This window comes from Anomaloglossus baeobatrachus, chromosome 1, assembly GCF_048569485.1.
Source record: "Anomaloglossus baeobatrachus isolate aAnoBae1 chromosome 1, aAnoBae1.hap1, whole genome shotgun sequence".
Lineage (NCBI taxonomy): Eukaryota > Metazoa > Chordata > Amphibia > Anura > Aromobatidae > Anomaloglossus > Anomaloglossus baeobatrachus.
Window position 1 is genome coordinate 708,280,268 of NC_134353.1, and position 24,103 is coordinate 708,304,370.

Here is a 24,103-nt window from a genome sequence, read left to right on the forward strand (position 1 = left end):
GGCCTCTATGGAGGCGGTTCCCTTTGCCCAGTTCCATCTGCGTCCTCTGCAGCTGGACATTCTCCGCTGTTGGGACAAGCGGCCTTCCTCCTTACAGAGGTTAGTGGCTCTGTCGCCACGGACCAGGAGCTCTCTTCAGTGGTGGCTTCGACCCCTCTCCCTGTCCCAAAAGCGCTCCTTCCTGACTCCGTCCTGGGTGATTCTCACCACGGATGCCAGCCTATCCGGCTGGGGAGCGGTAAATCTCCACCACAGAGCACAGGGCACTTGGACTCCGTCCGAGTCAGCCCTTTAAATCAATGTGCTGGAAACCAGAGCTGTGCTTCTAGCTCTCCTAGCCTTTCACCACCTGTTGGCGGGCAGGCACATTCGAGTCCAGTCAGACAACGCGACCGCGGTTGCCTACATCAATCACCAAGGCGGGACACGCAGCCGCCTGGCAATGTTGGAGGTCCAACGCATTCTTCAATGGGCGGAGGACTCCAAGTCCACCATATCTGCAGTCCACATCCCTGGCGTAGAAAACTGGGAGGCAGATTATCTCAGCCGTCAATCCGTGGACGGTGGCGAGTGGTCCCTGCACCCGGCAGTGTTTCAGTCAATCTGCCGCAAGTGGGGCACTCCGGACGTGGACCTAATGGCATCCCGTCACAACAACAAGGTTCTGGTTTACGTGGCTCGCTCCCACGATCCTCAGGCCTTCGCCGCGGACGCTCTGGTTCAAGACTAGTCCCAGTTTCGTCTGTCCTACGTGTTTCCCCCTCTAGCTCTCTTGCCCAGAGTCCTGCGCAAGATCAGAATGGAGGGCCGTCGAGTCATCCTCATTGCACCGGACTGGCCCAGGCGAGCTTGGTATTCGGACCTGCTCCAACTGTCCGTGGAGATGCCGTGGCATCTTCCGGACCGTCCAGACCTGCTCTCGCAAGGTCCGTTTTTTCGCCCGAATTCTGCGGCACTCAAATTGACGGCGTGGCTCTTGAGTCCTGGATTTTGACGGCTTCTGGTATCCCCCCTGAAGTCATCTCCACTATGACTCGGGCCCGTAAGTCTTCCTCTGCCAAGATCTATCACAGGACTTGGAAGATTTTCCTGTCCTGGTGTCGCTCTTCCGGCCATTCTCCTTGGCCTTTTTCCTTGCCGACCCTTCTGTCTTTTCTACAGTCCGGTCTGCAGCTAGGACTATCCCTCAACTCTCTCAAGGGACAAGTCTCGGCTTTGTCAGTTCTGTTCCAGCGGCGTATCGCCCGGCTGGCTCAGGTCCGCACCTTCATGCAAGGTGCGTCTCACATCATCCCGCCTTACTGGCGGCCCTTGGATCCCTGGGACCTCAATTTGGTTCTCACGGTTTTGCAGAAACCCCCCTTTGAGCCTCTTAGGGAGGTTTCTTTGTTTCGTCTTTCACAGAAGGTGGTCTTTCTAGTGGCCATAACTTCCCTCAGGAGAGTCTCTGATTTAGCTGCGCTCTCTTCGGAGTCACCTTTTTTGGTTTTTCATCAAGACAAGGTGGTTCTCCGTCCGACTCCGGACTTTCTTCCTAAGGTGGTTTCTCCTTTCCATCTTAACCAGGACATTACCCTACCTTCCTTTTGTCCGGCTCCTGTTCATCGCTTTGAAAAAGCGTTGCATACTCTGGATCTCGTGCGGGCGCTCCGGATCTATGTATCTCGCACCGCTGCTCTTAGGCGGTGCACCTCTCTTTTTGTGCTAACCACAGGTCGGCGTAAGGGCCTCTCTGCTTCTAAGCCGACCTTAGCCCGTTGGATTAGGTCAACCATTTCGGATGCCTACCAGTGTTCTCAGGTGCCTCTCCCGCCGGGGATCAAGGCACACTCGACCAGAGCTGTCGGTGCCTCTTGGGCTTTCAGGCACCAGGCTACGGCTCAGCAAGTCTGTCAGGCTGCCACTTGGACTAGCCTGCATACCTTTTCAAAGCACTACCAAGTGCATGCTCATGCTTCGGCAGATGCGAGCTTGGGCAGACGCATCCTTCAGGCGGCTTTCGCCCACTTGTGAAGTTAGGCTCCGCCTACTTCTCAGTTTTTCTGTTTATTCCCACCCATGGACTGGTTTGAGACGTCCCAATGTCTGGGTCTCCCATAGGAACGATAAAGAAAAAGAGAATTTTGTTTACTTACCGTAAATTCTTTTTCTTATAGTTCCGTATTGGGAGACCCAGCACCCTCCCTGTTGGCAGTTTCTTGTTCCGCGTGTTATCACCGGCTGTTGTCGTAGACAGAGGCTCCGGTTTTTCCGGTTCTTGCTCTGTTTTTACTTGTGGGTGGCTATTCTCCTTCAGCTTTTGCACTAAACTGGCTAGATCTGGTTCTCCAGGGGGTGTATAAGCTCAGAGGGAGGAGCTACACTTTTGAGTGTAGTACTTTGTGTGTCCTCCGGAGGCAGAAGCTATACACCCAATGTCTGGGTCTCCCAATACGGAACTATAAGAAAAAGAATTTACGGTAAGTAAACAAAATTCTCTTTGTTGCCTGTTGGCAATTTTCTTGTTCCGTGTGTTATCACCGGCTGTTGTCATGGACAGAGTCTCCGGTTGTTCCGGTTCTTTCTCGGTTCTACTTGTGGGTGGCTATTCTCCTTCAGCTTTTGCACTAAACTGGCTAGGACTGGCTACTAGGGGGTGTATAAGCTCTGGGGGAGGAGCTACACTTTTAAGTGTAGTACTTTGTGTGTCCTCCGGAGGCAGAAGCTAAACACCCATGGTCTGGGTCTGCCAATACGGAACTATAAGAAAAAGAATTTACGGTAAGTAACAAAATTCTCTTTTTTCTTGGCTTCTATGATTTTTATAAAAAAAATTAAAATGAAAAGCTAGATTATTCACAGGATGATGTGCTGCTGAGAACTATGATTTCACCCAGCAATCGATCGCAATACTAGCCTGTTTAGACAAGACCAATGATTAAGAAATGAGCATTCTCAGGAACGTTTCTTCCCATTTATTTTTCTGTCAGAATGGACCTTTACTCTTAAGATGTTGTGTTCATTCACAGGGCCTAAGGGCATCCATTGACGCGTATGATAACTTTGATAATATCAGCCTAGCACAACGCTTGGAGAAGCATGAGCTGATTGAGTTTCGCAGGATTGCTGCCTATCTGTACAAGGGGAATAACCGCTGGAAGCAGAGTGTGGAGTTGTGTAAGAAGGACCGCTTGTATAAGGTAGAGTAGGATGGCTTTTGTAAAGCCACCAATTCAACCCAAAATATGACCTATGTAAAGGATTCTCATTTAATTGAATTTGCTGATTTGACTTGTGGCAATGACCTTGAACATTGAACACCGCATAAAGATTCTGCACATTTCCAGCATCTTTCTTTCACCTGGTTAAATGTAAACTTATATAAATCATGAGAAGTTGTCGAGTATCCTGTGAGATCACCAGTGAATTTTTTATGAATTTTGTTAAATTCATGGACTTGTACGTTGAGGCAAATTTAAACCGTGAAGGCACAAAATGTCCTAGATTGGGCTTGGCAGTCCGTTATAGCCCTCAATTCCCACTTATCAAAGTGGATAGTTCCTTAGGGGTACTTCACACATAGCGAGATCGCTAGCGAGATCGTTGCTGAGTCACGGTTTTTGTGACGCACTAGTGAACTCATTAGCGATCTTGCTGTGTGTGACACTGAGCAGCGATCTGGCCCCTGCTGTGAAATCGCTGCTCATTACACACAGCGCTGGTTCATTTTTTTGATGTTGCTCTACCACTGTGAAGCACACATCGCTGTGTTTGACAGCAAGAAAGCAACGATCTGAATGTGCAGGGAGCCGGCGTCTGACAGCCTGCGGTAATCTGTAACCAAGGTAAATATCGGGTAACCAAGCGATGTGCTTTGCTTGGTTACCCGATATTTACCTTGGTTACTAGTGTCCACCGCTCTCAGGCTGCCAGTACCGGCTCTCTGCACACGTAGCCAGAGTACACATCGGGTAAATAAGCAGAGCGGTTTGCTTATTAACCCGATGTGTACTCTGGCTAGGAGTGCAGGGAGCCAGCGCTAAGCGGTTTGCGCTGGTAACCAAGGTAAATATTGGGTAACCAAGCGCTTGGTTACCCGATATTTACCTTAGTTACCAAGCGCAGCGTCGCTGGGGGCTGGTCGCTGGTGAGATCTGCCTGATTGACAGCTCACCAGCGACCATGTAGCGACGCACCAGCGATCCTGACCAGGTCAGATCGCTGGTGGGATCGCTGGAGCGTCGCTAAAGTGTGACGGTACTCTTAGTCCCTTTGCTTCATGCCCCTAACCTCCCCTCCAGTTTTCATTTACCCACCCCATCCCTTTACTGTGCTATTATTTTGAAATGTTTGTATTTTCTCTATTTGGGCACGTCTATTTTTATTTTTTAATTGATGGAACTGTTTTAGAGGCAATGTAAAATATTTAGTTGACACCAGCTGTGTTTGTCAAGACATCTCTTATATGTATTGCTTTATGTTGCCTTTGCTAAACTGTAAAAACTGAATTGAGCTAATTTTTCATGAGTCTGTGTATTTCTGCAGGATGCAATGCTTTATGCTGCAGAGTCGAAAGATACAGAATTGGCGGAGAAGCTGCTCGAGTGGTTCCTTGAGGAGGGAAAACATGAGTGCTTCGCAGCGACCCTCTTCACCTGCTATGACCTACTGCATTCAGACATTGTATTAGAGTTAGCCTGGAGACACAATATCATGGACTTTGCCATGCCTTATTTCATCCAAGTTATGAGAGAGTACTTAACCAAAGTGAGTGTTTGTATTCTTTTCTTTTACATACTGTTTTCTTGGTACAAAAGACTCAGGGTCTGAGTCACTAAGACCAGCATTTGGTACGCCAGTCTGTGATTGATGTACATGAGTAAGATGTACCATTATACATTGAGACTTATGCCACCCCAGTGAATTAGGCGCATCTTATCACTGGCGTTCACCTCCATGCTTCTCATCAGAAATGTTACTCCAGTCAGGAGACTATGTTGGATGAGCTTCCCCACACCCTATTTCCTGACCATTCTCTCGCAAATTTTTGTGGACCTGTCCTAGCTAGGAGAAAAAATGTGACTTTTCATACCCTTTCACGACTTAAATCTGGCAAAAACGGATAAATCATGGCCTACGTTCACGTTTGATTTCACATGACTTTTTAAAAAAAAAAAAAAAAATTATTGAACTTTTGATGCCTAAATTCGAGTGAATTTTGCATCTGTTAATTGGTTTTCCGTGATTAAAGGTGTTGTCTTATAAACAAAGTTTATATTAATCAATAGATCTTAGAATAATAATTTATACAATTGGAAGTATTTAAAAAAATGTTCCTGTACTGAGATCTTGTATGTGTCCCTGCTATGTTATGTACTGTGTAATGGCTGTGTCTGACTGTACTGGGACATAGTCTGATCATACTCCAGCTCCAGGACAAAAAAAAAGTATAACGTATTTTTCGGACCCTAAGACGCACCCTGGTTTTAGAGGAGGAAAATAAAAAAAAAAAGTGGTCATGACACACAGTTATGGGGCAAGGATCTGCTGCTGACACTATTATGGGGGTAATGTCCTCAAATTCTCTACGAAGGTACCCCATCCTTATAATGATCCTCCTGCCTTGTATATAATACCCATCCTTGTGTGTGTGTGTGTGTGTGCGTGTATATGTATATATATGTGTGTGTGTGTGTATATATATGTGTGTGTATATATATATATATATATATATATATATATATATATATATATATATATATATATATATATATATATATATATATATATATATATATATATATATATATAATGTCCCTCATCCTGGTATAGCCCCCATCCTGCTATATACTGCCACTCCAAAGACATACAGATAGGGACTCTAGATTGTGAGCCCCAATGGGGACAGTGTTGCAAATGTATGTAAAGCGCTGTGGAATTAATAGCGCTATATAAATGAATAAAATTATTATAAAATTATTATAATTATTATTATCCTGGTATAAGCCCTCATCCTGCTATATACCACCATCCTGCCACATAGCACCATACTTGTATATGCCCCTGCCATCCTGCTATAAACCCCATTCTGCTATATGGCCTGCATCCTGTGGAACGCAAAAAAAAAATAAACTTTTATACTCACCTTTCCTCACTCCAGCATCGCTCATCTTCTTGTCTGTCAGCAGCAGCGCCGCTGACCTGTGTGGAGCCGTCACCGTTCCCTGCAGCATCGCAATGTCCTCCTGTCTGCCGGCAGACAGGGAGACATCGCGATGCTGCATTCAACGGTGACGGGTGAGTATACTTATTCACTGCGCCCCGGCTGCTGATGATGCGCGGGGAGCAGTGAATACAGCCGCACATGATCACTCCAGGCTGTAGTTGCCAGTGGTGATCATGCGGGCCGGCTGTTAATTATGGGCAAATCCCCCACCCATCATCCTGCCCACTTGAATGCGCTGATCATGGGCTGGAGGATGCATGCATATGAAATGAGCCGGTCCACGTAGTCACGGCAGGCGCTGCTGCAGCCTGCTGATGCCGCCGATGACCCGCTCCACTGCAGCACCCTTATTCCCCGTAGCCATGCCCTATATTCAGACTATAAGACGCACCCCCACTTTCCCCCAACATTTGGGGGGACAAAAGTGTGTCTTATAGTACGAAAAATACGGTACATACATGGGATTGCTAACAATTCTTTCTGTAAGGTTTCATGCTTTACCTCACAGAATGAATTAGCTGCGATCCAATGCTGTGCTATTTGTATACTTTTGCGTCCTCCCAAACCCAGGAGCTGTGGTATGTTATGATCAGACCATATCCATGTACGGTCAGACACAGCCATTACACAGTACATAGCAGGGGCACATATATAAGTTTATATCTGCACTGGAAGTTGTTTTTTTTTTTTTTTTGTTTGTTTTTTTGTTGTTTTTTTTAACAAATTCAATTAAGAAACGTACTATTTTCCAACATCTATTGATTAAAATCAATGTTAAAATTAACTTTGTTAATGGGAAAACCCTTCTAAGAAAATCAGAGAAAAGAAGTTAACTATTTCTTATTCCCTTATTGAATTCTGACACAGATCTTATTAAATTAAGTAATATGTCTTGGTGCAAATGTCTGCACATACTCTGGGAGGTCTTAATTATATGGAACCGCTTTTGGGCTATTAGCTTTTGGCAAGATGCTTTTATTTTAGGACATTTAACCCTAACATTTCGACTTATAAAGTGGACTGCTTTTTTTCAAGTGACATATAGTTGTAATCAAAATTTCTTTTTCGCTCCTAATTGGGAGACCCAGACAGTGGGTGTATAGCTACTGCCTCTGGAGGCCGCACAAAGAACTACACTTAAAAGTGTAAGGCCCCTCCCCTTCTGGCTATACACCCTCCCGTAGGAGTACGGATTCCTCAGTTTTAGCTTTGTGCGCAGGAGGTCAGACACGCACGCATAGCTCCATTGTTTTTAGTCAGCAGCAGCTGCTGACTATGTCGGATGGAAGAAAAGAGGGCCCATACAGGGCTCCCAGCATGCTCCCTTCTCACCCCACTGTATGTCGGAGGTGTTTGTAAGGTTGAGGTACCCATTGCGGGTACGGCGGCAGGAGCCCACATGCTGATTCCTTCCCCATCCCTTTTTACAGGGCTCTGGGTGAAGTGGGATTTACTGGTCTCCAGGCACTGAGACCGTGCTCCATCTACAGCCCCTGGAGAAGATGCTGGATGGAGCGGAGTACATCAGGGACATGGCCCTGCTTCCTCAAGGTACTCTGTGTCCCCGTGCATTTGGCGCTCACACCGCAGCATGCTGGGTGTTGTAGTGCGCCGGGGACATCAGCGCTGCGGCGCTTGTGCCATGGCCTCATTCAGCTTCGCTGAAGCAGGCACACTTCTGGGAATCGGTCGCGCCGGCCGCTGGGACTGCGGCGCGGCTGGCACTTGTGGTGCGCCGGGGACTTCAGCGCGGGCCGCGCTTTTACGGCGGCCGCGCTGATAACTCGAGTCCCCGGCTTTTGCGGCCTGCTTCCGTTCGTTCCCGCCCCCAGACCTGCCAGTCAGGAGAGGGGCGGGACGCTGGTCAGTGCATCAGCGCCGAGGGCTGGAGTCGTTTTTATCCTCCTTACAGACGGCCATTGGAACCCTGGGATCTGAACAAGGTTCTCATTGCTCTCCAGAAGCCGCCTTTCGAGCCTTTGAAAGAGGTTCCCCTTTCTCGGCTTTCACAAAAGGTAGTTTTTCTTGTGGCGGTCACGTCTCTTCGAAGAGTGTCCGAGCTAGCGGCGTTATCTTGCAAATCTCCCTTCCTGGTGTTTCACCAAGACAAGGTAGTACTGCGTCCAATTCCAGAGTTTTCTCCCAAGGTGGTTTCTTCCTTTCATCTCAATCAGGATATCACTTTGCCATCTTTGTGTCCGCATCCAGTTCACCAATTTGAAAAGGGTTTACATCTGTTGGACCTGGTGAGAGCACTCAGGATTTACATTTCTCGCACGGCGTCTCTACGCCGTTCTGATGCGCTCTTTGTCCTAGTCGCTGGTCAGCATAAGGGATCGCAAGCTTCCAAATCCACCCTGGCGCGGTGGATCAAGGAACCAATTCTTCACACATACCGTTCTGCTGGGCTTCCGATTCCATCTGGACTGAAGGCCCATTCTACCAGAGCCGTGGGTGCGTCCTGGGCATTGCGGCATCAGGCTACGGCTCAGCAAGTGTGCCAGGCGGCTACCTGGTCGAGTCTGCACACGTTTACCAAACACTATCAAGTGCATACCTACGCTTCGGCAGATGCCAGCCTAGGTAGACAGGTCCTTCAGGCGGCGGTGGCCCACCTGTAGGAAGAGGCTGTCTGACAGCCCGTTCATGTGGTATCTTTTTACCCACCCAGGGACTGCTTTTGGACGTCCCACTGTCTGGGTCTCCCAATTAGGAGCGAAAAAGAAGAAGGGAATTTTGTTTACTTACCGTAAATTCCTTTTCTTCTAGCTCCAATTGGGAGACCCAGCACCCGCCCTATTTGTTCTTAGGGTTTCGTTTTTCGGGTGCACATGTTGTTCATGTTGTTTCTTAAGTTCTCCGATCTTGTTATCGGATTGAATTTGTTTTTGAAACTGTTATTGGCTTTCCTCCTTCTTGCTTTGGTACTAAAACTGAGGAATCCGTACTCCTACGGGAGGGTGTATAGCCAGAAGGGGAGGGGCCTTACACTTTTAAGTGTAGTTCTTTGTGCGGCCTCCAGAGGCAGTAGCTATACACCCACTGTCTGGGTCTCCCAATTGGAGCTAGAAGAAAAGGAATTTACGGTAAGTAAACAAAATTCCCTTCTCTTCAGCCCCACGGCAAATTTGGTTTATTACAAAATGTACAAACGTTCTGCACTTTTAATAAATCAATTAAACAAGAACAAAGTAGCTCAGAATACCTAGTATAACAAGTAGTTTCTCCAAATTAACCACTTCCAAATTTTTTAATGACTTTTTTGTTACATTAAAGAAGTTGTCCAGTTACCAAAACTGTTTTTTTTTTTTTTTGATAAATCTTGCTATTATGTGCCTCTAAACACATCTATCATGTTATTTTACCAATATTATCTTTTATCATGGTCTAGCATAACATCTTCATTTCTGGCTCCAGCTCTGATGGAGTTAATCTCTCTCTTAACTTCCTGTGTTCAGTTACTACAACTTCCATAATCCTTTGCAGTAACTAGCAATCTATCTCCCAACCCATTCTGACTGTTCCCTCCCCTCAGATCTCCACCACAACAGTTCCCTCCCCTCCTTCCTGTGTGCACTGCCTAATCATGGTAATAGAGCTTTTATCCTTTGGTCTTTCTGTGCTGCATGTCACTGTCTCCACTCTGGGACTTGTAGTGCAGGTGACCGGATGATACATGTCACTAACTGCCCCTCTCTGTGATTTCTGCTGCATAGTACCAACTGTATACACTCTCACCTGCACTACAAGTCCCATAGTGGAGACAGTGACATGCTCTGCTCTGACACATAGTGTGCTGCATGTCACTGTATCCACTCTGGGACTTGTTGTGCAGGTGAGAGTGTATACAGTTGGTAGTATGCAGCAGAAATCACAGAGTGGAGACAGTGACATGTATCATCCGGTCACCTGCACTACAAGTCCCATAGTGGAGACAATTAGTGACATGCAGCAAACTATGTGTCAGAGCAGAGCATGTCACTGTCTCCACTGTGGGACTTGTAGTGCAGGTGACAGAGTGGAGCAGATTGGTCCCATGCAGCTGTGCTGCTGGTGGGAGTATATGATCACACTGCCGACACCGCCCGTTCTCCTGACAGCTGAGCAGAGCGGGCGGGTGGACAGTGTGATCAGATACTTGCGTGACAGGGGGGATTTCAGTGGAGGAAACCCCCCCTGTACTCCAGACTGGAGCCCGTACCTGCCACAGCTGAATGCTGGAAAGCGTCTGCTTTCACCGCTCCACAGTAAAGTTCTCCGGCTCCTCCCCTCGATGCTGTGCTGTGACGTGCGGTAGTCACCGCCCACAGCCCTGTCAGTCACTGTGAGTGGCGCCGGCATCCTGTGACGTACCCGTCTTGTTTGAGAGCCCGGAAATGCCGGGACGTCAGAGGATGCCGGCGGCCACAGCTCCAGGGGGTCATGTGACAGGCACTGAGCGTGCAGGATAGCGCCGCTCAGTGCCAGAAATGGAAATAGAGGCTATTGAAGAAGATGCAGACAATGGTAAGTGAAAATCATTGGGGGAAAAAAAAAAATGGGTGGACAACCCCTTTAAAGTTACATTCTTTTAACAGGTGGACAAGCTCCATGCTGCAGAAAGTTTGAGGAAGGAAGAGGAACAAGTAACAGAGCCAACACCAATAGTATTTGGTGAGTGTTACAGAATCAGTCAGTTTAATTTATGAATAAGGTAATTTGGTTTGATTAATGTATAGTGACCAAACCAAGACTGGAAATGTGAAATTGATGCACCCCTGATATAACTAGGAATACCCCTGTAAGATGCTTCTATCTTGTACATTTATGGCACATTCACAGGACCAATGGAACCTTTAGCTATCTCGAGAACAAAGCCTTCTTTCAGTGGAGAAGTCGAAATTTCAATAAAAATTAATGGGCATTCTGACCACCTCACCACTGATTGCAGTCTGAGACAGTGCCCTGTTCTCAAGATAGATGTAGGCCTTGTTTTTGGGATCCCCATATAATATACATTTATTCCCTATCACAACTTCGTAGCTCACGGCGGTCTGCTTCCTTAGAGCATTAGTGTAGAATATAGCGGACCACCATGAGCAGGATGAAGTGGTGGAGGTATACATTGACATGTAGAGGTCAATGCTGCCTCCTTTCTAGTGACGTCATCCCCCTAGGTGTGTAGCTGAATCCACCTCCTGATGTGCGCTGTAAACTTAGCATTGCAGCACAGTGAGGGGAAGAGAGAGCACAGAGCAAAACTAACGTGTGTGTGTGTGTGTGTGTGTGTGTGTGTGTAATCTGTGCCACTATACCATGCTGAACAGACCCCAGTCCCACTGTATTATTAACCCCTTCAAGACTTTTGACATATATTTATGTCAAAACTAGTGTCCCTCCCTTGATTACGGGCTTGCACACGGAGCCCATGTTTTTCCCTGCACATGATGGCTGGTTCAATCAATCATTAAGGGCCTTTAACAGTCACTGGTAGAGCAGAGCTCTGCCTGTGACTGTTATGCAGTTTAATACTTCTGCCAGTCTGACAGCAGCATTTAGTAGGTACCATCGGGGAGTGTCATTTCTCCTGCCCATCGGTGTGCCCCCAATGGGTTGTCATAACAGCAAGGAGTCTGCGGATTACCCCCGTGACTGTCATTATGATTTTCCATGGGCCGACTTTCATAGGAGATTGTGATTTGTGCTATACATAGTACTGATGCACTGCTCTGTATAGCACGGGCGATCATACAATCGCAGTTTCAAGTTGCCTAAGAGCACTATTAAATGCAGTAAAATTAAAAAAAATATTTAGAAAAAAAAAACAACCCTCAAGTTTGAAATCACCCCACCACCACCACCACCACCTCATTGGGTATATCTGTGTTCAGAATTGTCTGATCTATAAAATAAATTAATGCAATTGGTAAACAGTGTAATGAGAAAAAAAGTAAACACCAGCTCATGGCACAAAAAATAAGCCCACTCTCCTTGGTTTTCCAGTACACTATATGGTAAAATTAGCAGTGTCTTACAAAAGTACAACTTGTCCCGCAAAAGTACAATATAAAATAAACTCTTCAGGTAGTCCTACACTGCTGTTGCAGTCCCGTTGTTGTGATTATTGATATAACGTTACGTCAACTTGTCACATCTTTATTCAGCCACTGAGCTCAGTCCTAGAGCAGAGGGTGGTGGTGCACTGGGCTCAGTGACTGGCTAAGCAGTGCCATGCTGTTCACGTCACCTCACCCCTCTAATCAAAAAAAGAGTCTGTATTTGGACCACGATACATGGACATCTGAATTCTATGAAATACAGCCTGGCCACAGATCTTTGGATTCAAACTTGACAGTCTCGTATATGCACCATACCTCCCAGCTGTCCCGTATCCGGCGGAATTGACCTGAATTTTGGTAGCTGTTTCGCTGGAAGTAGGAGCTATGTCCAGACTTCAGCTGTATGTGTTTTCAGAGGACACTAATACTGTATAATATAATGGTGGAGCAAAAGCCATCAGATTCCTTCTCAGCCATTGTCTATGCAGAGATGGGCAATCCAGCCAGGATCCTTTGGTGCTTTTAGCCCAATATGAGAAAAGCGCAATACAAATGTTTTGTTGTTGTGCATTGTCACATGACATTCCCACATCACATATAGGTCCTGCAGGACATTTAGTCTCTGCATTGACTGAACAGTAAAGGTAAGATTCCGTAGCTAGGCAGCGGAATCTAGGAGCATGCAAGGTATGTGTGTGATGATGTAGCTGAGCTATAGGGGCAATATACTTTATGGAGGACACTGTCGGGGTGTTGACAGGGTTGTCTTTCTATATGGGAACACTAACTAGCTTCACTGGGAGCAATATTTTCTATGTGGGCCCATATGGAGGAGGTTGAGGGTGAGGTTAGGTTACTTAGCGTATAATAAAAATTGCCATGACGCAGTGTATGTCAGACCGAATGAGAATCATGAGGTCAAAAGGAACTGCCCAAGGAGCTCAGACAGAATTGTAGCAAGGCATAGATCTGGCCAAGGTTACAGAATTATTTCTGCAGTACTCAAGGTTCCTAAGAGCACAGTGACCTCCATAATCCTTAAATGGAAGAAGTTTGGGACCACCAGAACTCCTCCTATACCTGGCCGTGCAGCCAAACTGAGCAATTGTGGGACAAGAGCGTTAGTGAGAGATGTAAAAAGAGCCCCAATAGTACTATGGCTGTGCTCGAGAGATGCAGTAGGGAGATGAGAGAAAGTTTCACAAAGTCAACTATCACTGCAGCCCTCCACCAGTCGGGCCTTTATGGCAGAGTGACCTGACGGAAGCCTCTACTCAGTGCAAGACATTTGAAAGCCCGCATAAAGTTTGCAAAAAAACACATGACTCCTAGACTATGAGAAATAAGATTCTCTGGTCTGATGAGACCGAGAAAACTTTTTGGTGATAATTCTAAGCGGTATGTGTGGGGGAAAAAAGGCACTGCTCATCATCTGCCCAATACAATCCCAATAGTGAAACATGGTGGTGGCAGGATCATGCTATGGGGGTGGTGTTCAGCTGCAGGGACAAGACAACTGGTTGAAATTGAAGGAAAGATGAATGCGGCCAAGTACAGAGATAAACCTCTTCCAGAGTGCTCTGGACCTCAGACTTGGCTGAAGGTTCACCTTCCAACAAGACAATGACCCCAAGCAAACAGCTAAAATAACAAAGGAGTCTCTTCAGAACAACTCTTGACTGGCCTAGCCAGAGCCCTGACTTAAACCCAATGGAGGATCTCTGGAGAGACCTGAAAATGGCTGTTCACCAACGTTCACCACCCAACCTGATAGAACTGGAGAGGATCTGCAAGGAAGAATGGCAGAGGATCCCCAAATCCAGGTGTGAAAAACTTATTGCATCATTCCCAAGAAGACTCATGGTTGTACTAGCTCAAAAGGGTGCTTCTACTTAATACTGCGCAAAGGGTCTGAATATTTATGACGAGACTTGATAAAACCCGCCAAAATCCGGGACCGGTGGATCACTGCCGGATTGAAGAAAAAAAGTCTGCTTCCGCTCTGGATTCAGGTGCCCATATAAGTCATTGGGGACCAGAAACCGGATATTAAAAACGTTTGTGGAGGGTATAGGGGGGTAGAAGCGCGCGGTTTACTCACCCAAGGCTGTGTCATGGCTGCAAACTCCTTCCGGATCACGCTTTTCCCTTCTGCAGCCGACAATTTATTATTCATTGTTTTGACTGCCCACTGGCGCATGTAATTAGTTGCAGTTAGACGCGCCCCCCTCACTGAGTGGCAGCGTGTAAGCTGACTGCAACCTTTCACAGGCGGCAGGACGGCCGATGGGCATGGAAAGCAGTGCAAGTGTCTGCGGGTCAGTATGGTGAATGTGCATGTGCTTCAGAAACACATGCACGTTCCTGTCAGAAGTGTGCGCGGCTGTGCCGGTGATGCGTTGTCAGACTCAGGCGAGTCTGGCATGACAGCACCTGGCACAGCCTGCCGCTCTCTGAACATGAGCGTGCATGTACCTAGAAACACATGCACGTTCCTGTCAGAAGTGTAGGTGGCTGTGCTGCGATGTCACTCGTGGGAGTCCCTCGCAAGTGTGACTCCGGCCCAAAAGAAAATGCATGCGCCTTTTTTTTTTTTATTATTTTAAATAAATAATTAAAAAAAAAGACTTGCGGTCCCCCCTAACTTTGATACCCAGCCAAGATAAAGCCGGCTGGGGGCTGGTATTCTCAGCCAGCAGCCGCCTGGTATTGCCGCATCTATTAGATGTGACAATCCCAGTGCTTTACCGGCTCTTCCCATTGGCCTGGAGCGGTGCCAATCGGGGTAATAAGGGGTTAACAGCAGCGCTGCTACTAAGCCCTAGGTTAGTGATGGCACAGGTGTCTGAGATACCGGCATCACACTAACCTGTAAATGAAAGTAAATAAACAGACACAGAGAAACATCCTTTATTTGGAATAAAGTACAAAACACACACCCTCCTTCACCTCTTTATTAACCCCCGACACCCTGCAGGTGCGGCATAATACACAGGAGGTCCCACGCTGCTTCAGCTCTGCTACATAACACAGCCACCTGCCATAGAGCACAACTGCTGGCTGTGCAGACAATGACTGAGCCGCGATGACTGCACGGCAGATACTGTCACAGGCTGGGTGCGCGTCTGCCTGCAACTAATCACAGATGTGAGGACGGCCGGTGGGCGTGGAAAACACTGAAAGCTGTGTGTATACAATGCACAGGAAATGAATGCGTGACCCGAAAGCAGTGTGCCGCCATGACACAGAGTCTCGTTAAGTATAAAACACTGTTTTAGCTCTGTTTTTCTTTTATTTGTCAATTATTTTCCCCAGTACCGGATCCAGATCTTGCACATGGAATTCCGGATCCGGCACCCAGAATCTTTACTTTTACAGTCCGGATACGCTCAGCCCTACTTATGACCATGTGATATTTCAGTTTTTCTTGTTTAATAAATTTGCAGAAATGTCTACATTTCTGGGGGGTTTTTCCTGTCAAGAGTGCAGAGTGTACATTAATAAGAAGTGTGTGTGTGTGTATAAATGGGTGTGTGTATAAAATTTTATACACACATACAAAGTCTGCTTTTGACCAATGTTAATTCTAGATGTAAAATGCTCTCCGTCCTTTTTTTGTATTGTAAGAACTGCTGATCTGTTATGTGCTAATTTTTACATTAGATTCTTAAGACACCGCTTAACATTCCTATGCATTGTTTGTAATACCATCCGCTGAATCTTACTGTAGCCATCTTTCCTTGCAGGTCAACAACTGATGCTTACTGCAGGCACCAATGGTGTGGTGCCACCTCAGCCTGGCTTCGCTTATGGATATACAGCGCCACCAACATTCACTCAGCCTCCCCCTTCTGTTTCTCCTGGCTATGGGTTCAACATGTAACAAAGCAGTATTTTTCTTCTCCACACGGGATACACCTGGAGGGACAGTTTAGCCCACATTTCAGGAGATGACTGTAGATCATGTTGGACACCTTTATTTATTACATTTGCTCTACAGACTTAACTGGGGCAGGCAGCTTTTCAACCATTCACCACCATAATTCACAAAATTGTGTTTTATTTTTCTCAGTGTGGAGGGAATGGCCTGAAGCTGATGTCCCTACTGATTTCATGACTATTACATGTGCTAACAGAGCCACCATTACGTACTGTGTACCGCTCAACACAAAACATGGCAGCTCATGTTCATGCACAAGCCCTTATCAACCGCTGCATCATTAGTCCACAATGCGTGGTCAAACGGACGGTCACGTTAGATGCATCGCCCTTTTTTTTTTTTGTTCCATCCCTCTCTAAATAGGAGCTGGAGTCCCATCTGGCATATTTTACCCAATGTTTTTGTGCTTTTATTTAAAGAGGCTGGGGGGGCTACAGTTTAGGAATTATTCCAATGTTAAAAGCTTGTACAGTTAGCCTTATGTTAGACTGGCATTGCTTGTGTTGCAATTTTGGCCTGCTATACAATACACATAATATCAAATATAGTAAAAGTATAAACCTGTTTAAACAAGCTGTAGCCTTTGTGTGTCTGATTAGAATGGTTTACAATATTTCCTCTGTCATCACCTCAATAGCAATACTACGTGGCGGTGTGCTAAGGTCTACGATTGTTAACCGTAGGGTTAAGTTCCACGCAGGTGAGAATAAGCCGTGCAATGTAGCAATTCCGGTTAATGTTTACCCCTGTTACCATATATTAGTGCACAAAGGCTGACACAAGGTCACACTGCAGAGACTGGGTAGACATGTGAATCGTATATATTCTCCTGATCTGTGAGCTGAGAACTTTTCTCTACACAACTTTAATGAAATGAAGTTTTTTTTTTTTCCTTCTCTAAAACGTATACATTTACAGCAGTATGTCACATTTTCATTCATGTATCCCGGTTTTATTTAACCCTTGGAGGTAATTAAATTGCCATAAAGACAAAGCATGCTCTTTATACATCCTGACTTGTGTTGTGGTTTTACACTTACTACATACAAAATGCTCATGTGACTCCGTGAACAAAGAAACAGTTCTCCTTTTCATGTAAGCGGTCACATGCATGTTTTGAGTCTTGAGGTAGAACTTGTATTGAAGGCGGTTTGCAAGACGTAGCGTGGACAGACTGGGTTACACACAGCATGTTTATTAAAAAAAATATATGTATATTTCCAGGAAATGCAGATTCCACAACCCATACAGTAAAGGGCAACATTTTACTTTTAGCCTTTCCCCACTGTTGAGAACCTTCCTTGCTTTTTCTTTTTTGACAGCAACACCTTTTTTTTCCATGGCAAAAATATTTTTCCTTATTAGGCTAAAGCCACACGGCATGAAAAGCGGACCGAGAAGAATGCGATAAAACATCACATTCCACGCAGACCAATATTAGCCTGTGTGTCAGCACTCATGAGCGATTATTTTCTCAGCCCCAATCGGACCGAGAAAACAATCGCAGCAGGCTGCAAGTGTAATGCGATCCTGTTTTCTCTTGCACCCATTCAAGTCTATGGGGCGAGAGAAAGATCGTACTGTATTAGCGGTACACCGGTGTACTGAGAGTGCAGAGCGAGAATGACAATAGCCGGCTACGGAGGAGAGAGGGCGATAGATCCCTCCTTCTCCTTCGCAGCGCTGGCCCTCCCCTCCTCAGACTTGGCCTGCCCCCCTCAGCTGAGCTCCGATCGCATGATCGGACCTCAGTCACAGTGACACTTGCATGGCACTCGGCTCCTGCTGTGCTGCTAGCGTAAGCAGTGTGTCATGAGAGGATCGCATTAGTCGTGTGGCTCCGGCCTTAGTGATTACCTTTTAGTTAATAAAATTGCACTAAGTTTCAGCCTGCATTCTTCGATCCTTGATTGATTTTCAGACCACTTTTTATACAATTTGATCCTGATCAAGTTTTTATCTTGTGGGAGTGTCCCTTGCAGTAATATAGTCTGGATGTGAGGGCTGTGTGCTTCCACAGTGCTGCTATCTTCAAAAGCCAACATATCATCACAACCTTTGTCTTGCATCAATTTCCTCTGTGCTTCCCTTCTGTTCTGGAGCCTGTTTTCCCTGCCCTCCCCTGAGTGTGGAGATACGGTCTTCTCCATACCGTGGGGATATATGTGCAACATCCTCCCATCCCTGCTGTTGTCTCTAAGGACTTTTTTAGACGCTCGAACATGACAGCAGCATATATTTTTATGAGGCTGTCATGCTCCGCACAGGAGACCCGTGGCCAGTCCGTGCACATACCGCAGTGCAACAGATTGGCCAGAGGTCTCCTGACCGGAGCATGACCGCCTCATAAAAATGTATCAAGCTGTCATGTTCTAGTCGGGAAAGCTGCGGCCAGATTGTGCACTCTGGTCTTTATATGGGCGTCCAACATACTGGCCAGGGCGGTCTCCTGACCCGAGTGCTCTGAGGGAGACCCCTAGTCAGTCCATGTATTCTGGTCTGTGCACGGGCCGTGTTGTCCTAACACTGAGAGTAGGGCCAGGAGCAGAAAGCCATCAGGAACAGGCGCTCTGACGGATTTGCAACCATTTTGCAAATACAGTGAGCTAAAGTAAAGTGGTACACATTTTTAATAATTACTATTTAGACCATTACTTATCCTTGCCTTGTGTAAGCTAATGATCAAAAACAAAAAAAAAAACTATGAAGGTGTACATAGGCTTTAACTGAAAAAATAATCAAAAAGGTCTTGATTGTGTTAACCCCCTCCTGGCCATAATTTTGCATTGTTTCTTTCTGAGCCTTCAGTGAACTCCTTTACAGTTGAAAATTATTTTTTTTTTTTTTTACCCGTTCACAGTAAGCCAAACAAACGAGAACTATTTAGATGGCTCAAAATCACTAATATATGAAGTGGTTTCTTAAAATTCTGCACAAAATGACACACTTACTGAATACAGTAGTCTCAGAAGTGTTCATTCCCTTCATAACAAGCATCTTTAATATTTATCACAATAAATCAGTCAAACTTTACCCCCTCATATATACTTATACACAACCATTAATATGATTGTGAAACCCTTTAAAAGATAATCCTATTGATACTTTTTGACCCCAAAGAACTGTTCAAGCTGCAAGAAGTCATGATTTGAAGTTGTGTAGGTAAGTGCATTGGGGTGTGGCGATGCACTTCTAGTTTGTTGGTCTCAGGCTGTATATCCTACCAAACAGCAACTTCTTCCCTTGGCTGATTTGAAAGGTAGTTGGCTCTGGTAATACAGCTACTGACCTGTCAATCAGCCAGGGGAGGGATCTTCTAGGTTGGAAATACACCATGAGGCTGAAAAGCTGGAAGTGCCTTATCAAGCCCCAGTGCACTTCCAGACAAAATGTCAAAATGGGATTTCTCTCTGCTGGAGCAGCACTTTGGGGGTTATAAATGGATCGATTACATTGTCATTTAACAGACTGCACAGTTGTATTATAAATGATTTTGGGAGTGGGATTATTTTCTGGCAAATTCCCTTTAAATAATTCTAAGGCAGCAGCACTCAATAAATATGTGGCATTTTATGCTGAATTTGGAGAAACCACTTGTTGTAGTTGTGTTGAGCTATTTAAATTTTTCTTTTTTGATTCATTATTCTTATTTTATTTGCAAACAACAGAAAGTCTATACATTTTTCCAATACACCTTGTCTGCAATGTGAGTTGAATAATTTTGAGAATTACATATCAGGATAAAATCTCACCGGAATTGGACACAGGTGCTATATGTGCCATAATTATCTGGTTAAATTGAGCAATCTTTTTCCATCAGGGTATAAGCCACTGCCATAGGTATCTACAGTGCCCTGCAAAATATTTCGTCACCCTTGAATTTTTCAACCTTTTCCCACATTTCAGGCTTCAGACGTAAAGATAAAAACGTAAATGTTATGGTGAAGAATCAACAAGTGGGACACAATTGTGAAGTTGAACGAATTGCTTATTTTAAACTTATTTAAAAAACTGAAAATTGGGTCGTGCAACATTATTTGTCCCCTTTAAGTTAATACTTTGTAGCGCCACCTTTTGCTGAGATTACAGCTGCAAGTCGCTTGAGGTATGCGTCTATCAGTTTTGCACTTTGAGAGACTGAAATTCTTTCCCATTCTTCCTTTGCAAATAGCTCGAGCTGAGTGAAGTTGGATGAAGAGCGTTTGTGAAAAGCATTTTTCAGCTCTTTCCACAGATTCTCGTTTAGATTCAGATCTGGACTTTGACTTGGCCATTCTAACATCTTAATGTGTTTATTTATGAGCAGTTCTACTATTTCATATGTGAGGCCGTTTGGCACATTTTATAAAAATATTTTAGTGTTAGGACTGCCCCAAATGAGATTTGCCGTGGAGTGGCAGGGTGGCTCAAGAAATTGCAATTTTTTGCCAAAAATCTCAAATTTATAATACCGCATTTTTCGGACTATAAGACGCATCGGACTATAAGACGCACCCTGGTTTTAGAGGAGGAAAATGGGAAAATAAAACTTTAAGCAAAAAATGTGGTCATGACACACTGTTATGGGGCGAGGATCTGCTGCTGACACTGTTATGGGGGTAATGTCCCCAAATTCTCTACTAAGGTACCCCATCCTGGTAATGATCCTCCTGCCTTGTATATGATCCTGCTATAAACCCCCATCCTGCTCCTATACCAGCATCCTGCTCATATTCCCCCATCCATCCTGTTCATATACTCCCATCCTGTTCATATACCCCCATCCTGTTCATATACCCCCATCCTGCCTGCTCATATACTCCCATCCTGGTCATATACCCCCATCCTGCCTGCTCATATACTCCCATCATGGTCATATACCCCCATCCTGCCTGCTCATATACTCCCATCCTGTTCACATACCTCCCATCCTGTTCACATACCTCCCATCCTGTTCACATACCTCCCATCCTGTTCACATACCTCCCATCCTGTTCATATACCCCCATCCTGCCTGCTCATATACTCCCATCCTGCTATATGCCCCCATCGTGCTCATATACCATCCTGGTATATGGCCTGTATCCTATAGCACAGAGAAAAAAAATAAACGCTTATACTCGCCTTTTCCTCACTCCCTCCAGCACCGATCATCTTCCTCTCTGCACCACTGACCTGTGTGTGTGGAGCCGTTCCCCTGCTGCATCGCGATGTCTTCCTGTCTGTGCCGATCAGCTGACCGGCACAGACAGGAAGACATCGCGTGCAGCAGGGGGGCGGCTCCACACACGGGGACGGGTGAGTCTACTGATTCACTGCACCCCGCGCTGGTAATGACGCGCGGGGGGCAGTGAATACAGCTGCACATGATCACTCCAGGCTGTAATTGCCAGGGGTGATCATGCGGCCGGCTCTTTGCTATGCGCGCGTCCCCGCTCGTCCTCCCGCCCACCTGTCAGCGCCGGCTTCTGCACTGAGAGATGGGCGGGAGGATGGGCGTGCATATGTAATGAGCGGGCCCACGTGGTCACGGCAGGCGCTGCTGCTGCCTGCTCATGCCCCCGATGACCCGCAGCACCCTCATTCCCAGCCGCAGCCCTATAGTCAGACCATAAGACGCGCCCCCAACTTTCCCCCAACATTTGGGGGGAAAAAAGTGCGTCTTATGGTCCGAAAAATACGGTAAGTACAGTTGGAATTTTTAGTGCTGTAGTGCACATTTAGTGCTAGCTTTTTGGTTTTTCTTCATGTTTATTTATGAACCATTCCATTGTAGATTTTGCTTTGTTTGGGATCATTGTCTTGTTGTAAGACAAATCTCCGTCCCAGTCTCAGGTCTTTTGCAGACTCCAACAGGTTTTCTTCAAGAATGGTCCTGTATTTTGCTCTATCCATCTTCCCATCAATTTTAACCATCTTCCCTGTCCCTGTGAAGAAAAGCAGGCCCAAACCATGATGCTGCCACTACCATGTTTGACAGTGGGGATGGTGTGTTCAGGGTGATGAGCTGTTGCTTTTTTGCTAAACATATCGTTTGGCATTGTGCCCAAATAGTTCGATTTTGGTTTCATCTGACCAGAGCACCTTCTTTCACATGTTTCGTGTGTCTCCCAGGTGGCTTGTGGCAAACTTTAAACTACACTTTTTTGTGGATATCTTTGAGAAATGGCTTTCTCCTTGCCACTCTTCCATAAAGGTCAGATTTCTGCAGTGTACAACTGATTGTTGTTCTATGGACAGACTCTTCCACCTCAGCTGTAGATCTCTGCAGTATATCCAGAGTGATCATGGGCCTCTTGGCTGTATCTCTGATCAGTCTTCTCCTAATTTGAGATGAAAGTTTGGATGGATGGCCGGGTCTTGGTAGATTTGCAGTGGTATGATACTTCTTCCATTTCAATATGATTGCTTGCACGTTGCTCCTTGGGATGTTTAAAGTTTTGGAAATCTTTTTGTCATCAAATCCAGCTTTAAAACTCTCCACCACAGTATCACGGACCTGCCTGTTGTGTTCCTTGGTCTTCATGATGCTCTCTGCTTGAAACAGAACACGGAGACCATCACCGAGCAGGTGCATTTATATGGAGACTAGATTACACACAGGTGGTTTATATTTATTATCAGTCATTTAGGACAACATTGGATCATTCAGAGATCCTCAATGAACTTCAGGAGTGAGTTTGCTGCACTGAAAGTAAAGTGGCCGAATAATATTGCACGCCCCACTTTTCAGTTTGTTTTTAAAGTTTAAAATAAGCAATAAATTTCATTCAACTTCACAATTGTGTACCACTTGTTGATTTTTCACCATAACATTAAAATTTTTATCTTTGTTTGAAGCCTGAAATGTGGGAAAAGGTTGAAAAAAATCAAGGGGGTCGAATACTTTCGCAAGACACTGTACTAGCAGCTTGTCATCTCCTACCCTGCCAAAATATACAATCTCTGCTCACCTGTTAAGGGGGTTGCTGAAGGAGATAAATGTTAGCTGACTTATATCCATTGTATAGCCAGCTTCATGTGAACGGTTACCGTTAAATTCACGTAGTTCTTAAGATATTCAGGGAGCTTGAGACAATACTGTATACTGTTATTGAATTAATTGTTTACAGTTGTGTTAAATGTCCTTGATAGAAAATTAACATGCAATAAAGTTAGTGTATAAAAAAAAAAAAAAATTATGGATCTGTTAAACACATCATAATGATCCATTATATGAATTCTGGCAGCAAAACAGATTTTTTTTTTTTTTTTAAATTAGTCCGCACACAACTTGAACCGTTGTAAATAAGGAATCAACTGGTCAAAGATAAGTACTCACCAGAAGTTTTCCACCCTCTTTTATTAAATTATTTCTAATAACCATGAAACCAGTTCTAACAAATGAAATGCATTATACTTGCTTTTTTTGTCTGAACGGACATGTGACCATTGTGTAGCGAGACCTAGCATTCGACTGCTCCAGTCACATGCCTCATTTCCTCCAGAAATGGATGCACAGAGCTTAGTAGGGAGCATGGGCAATGTTAAAAGACAAGATAAGGAAATCAGTAAGGTATATTTGTTTTTTAATGTTTTGTTTGGTTTTTTTTTTAGATCTTCATGAGTGCACACTACATAAAAAAAAATAAAATTCCCCTCTAATGTACAATTTTTAATTAATCTCTCAATGATATGCATCAGGTGTTTTTTCCTGCATAGTTAAACAAATGTATGGAAAATTGCAAAGTTTTTTGTTTTTTGTTTGTTTTTTTTAACCTGAAGGTTATGATGGAAGCTTAATGTGCTCTAAGTCAGATCTTAGACACCTGCATGATGATTTTTCCTCTCATTAAAGTAGCAGTTCCTATTCTTTAACACTATGTACTTGCCACCTGAGTTATTTTCTTATCTTAGGTCTCTTTAGTATTACAAATTTTACTTTATCTCTCAGTCCATATT

At 45.1% G+C, this 24,103-nt stretch overlaps 1 protein-coding gene across 1 annotated transcript in view; it reads left to right on the forward strand.

The window, feature by feature from the left end:
- Positions 1–16,756, forward strand: part of LOC142249600 (clathrin heavy chain 1-like) — a 154,110-nt gene extending 137,354 nt beyond the window's left edge. The window contains exons 29-32 of the mRNA XM_075321317.1: positions 3,009–3,179; positions 4,525–4,746; positions 10,783–10,858; positions 15,990–16,756. Of these exons, the coding sequence (XP_075177432.1) occupies positions 3,009–3,179; positions 4,525–4,746; positions 10,783–10,858; positions 15,990–16,126 (606 nt within the window). The 3' untranslated portion in view covers positions 16,127–16,756. The remainder of the gene's footprint in view (positions 1–3,008; positions 3,180–4,524; positions 4,747–10,782; positions 10,859–15,989) is intronic.
- Positions 16,757–24,103: the final 7,347 nt, after the last annotated feature.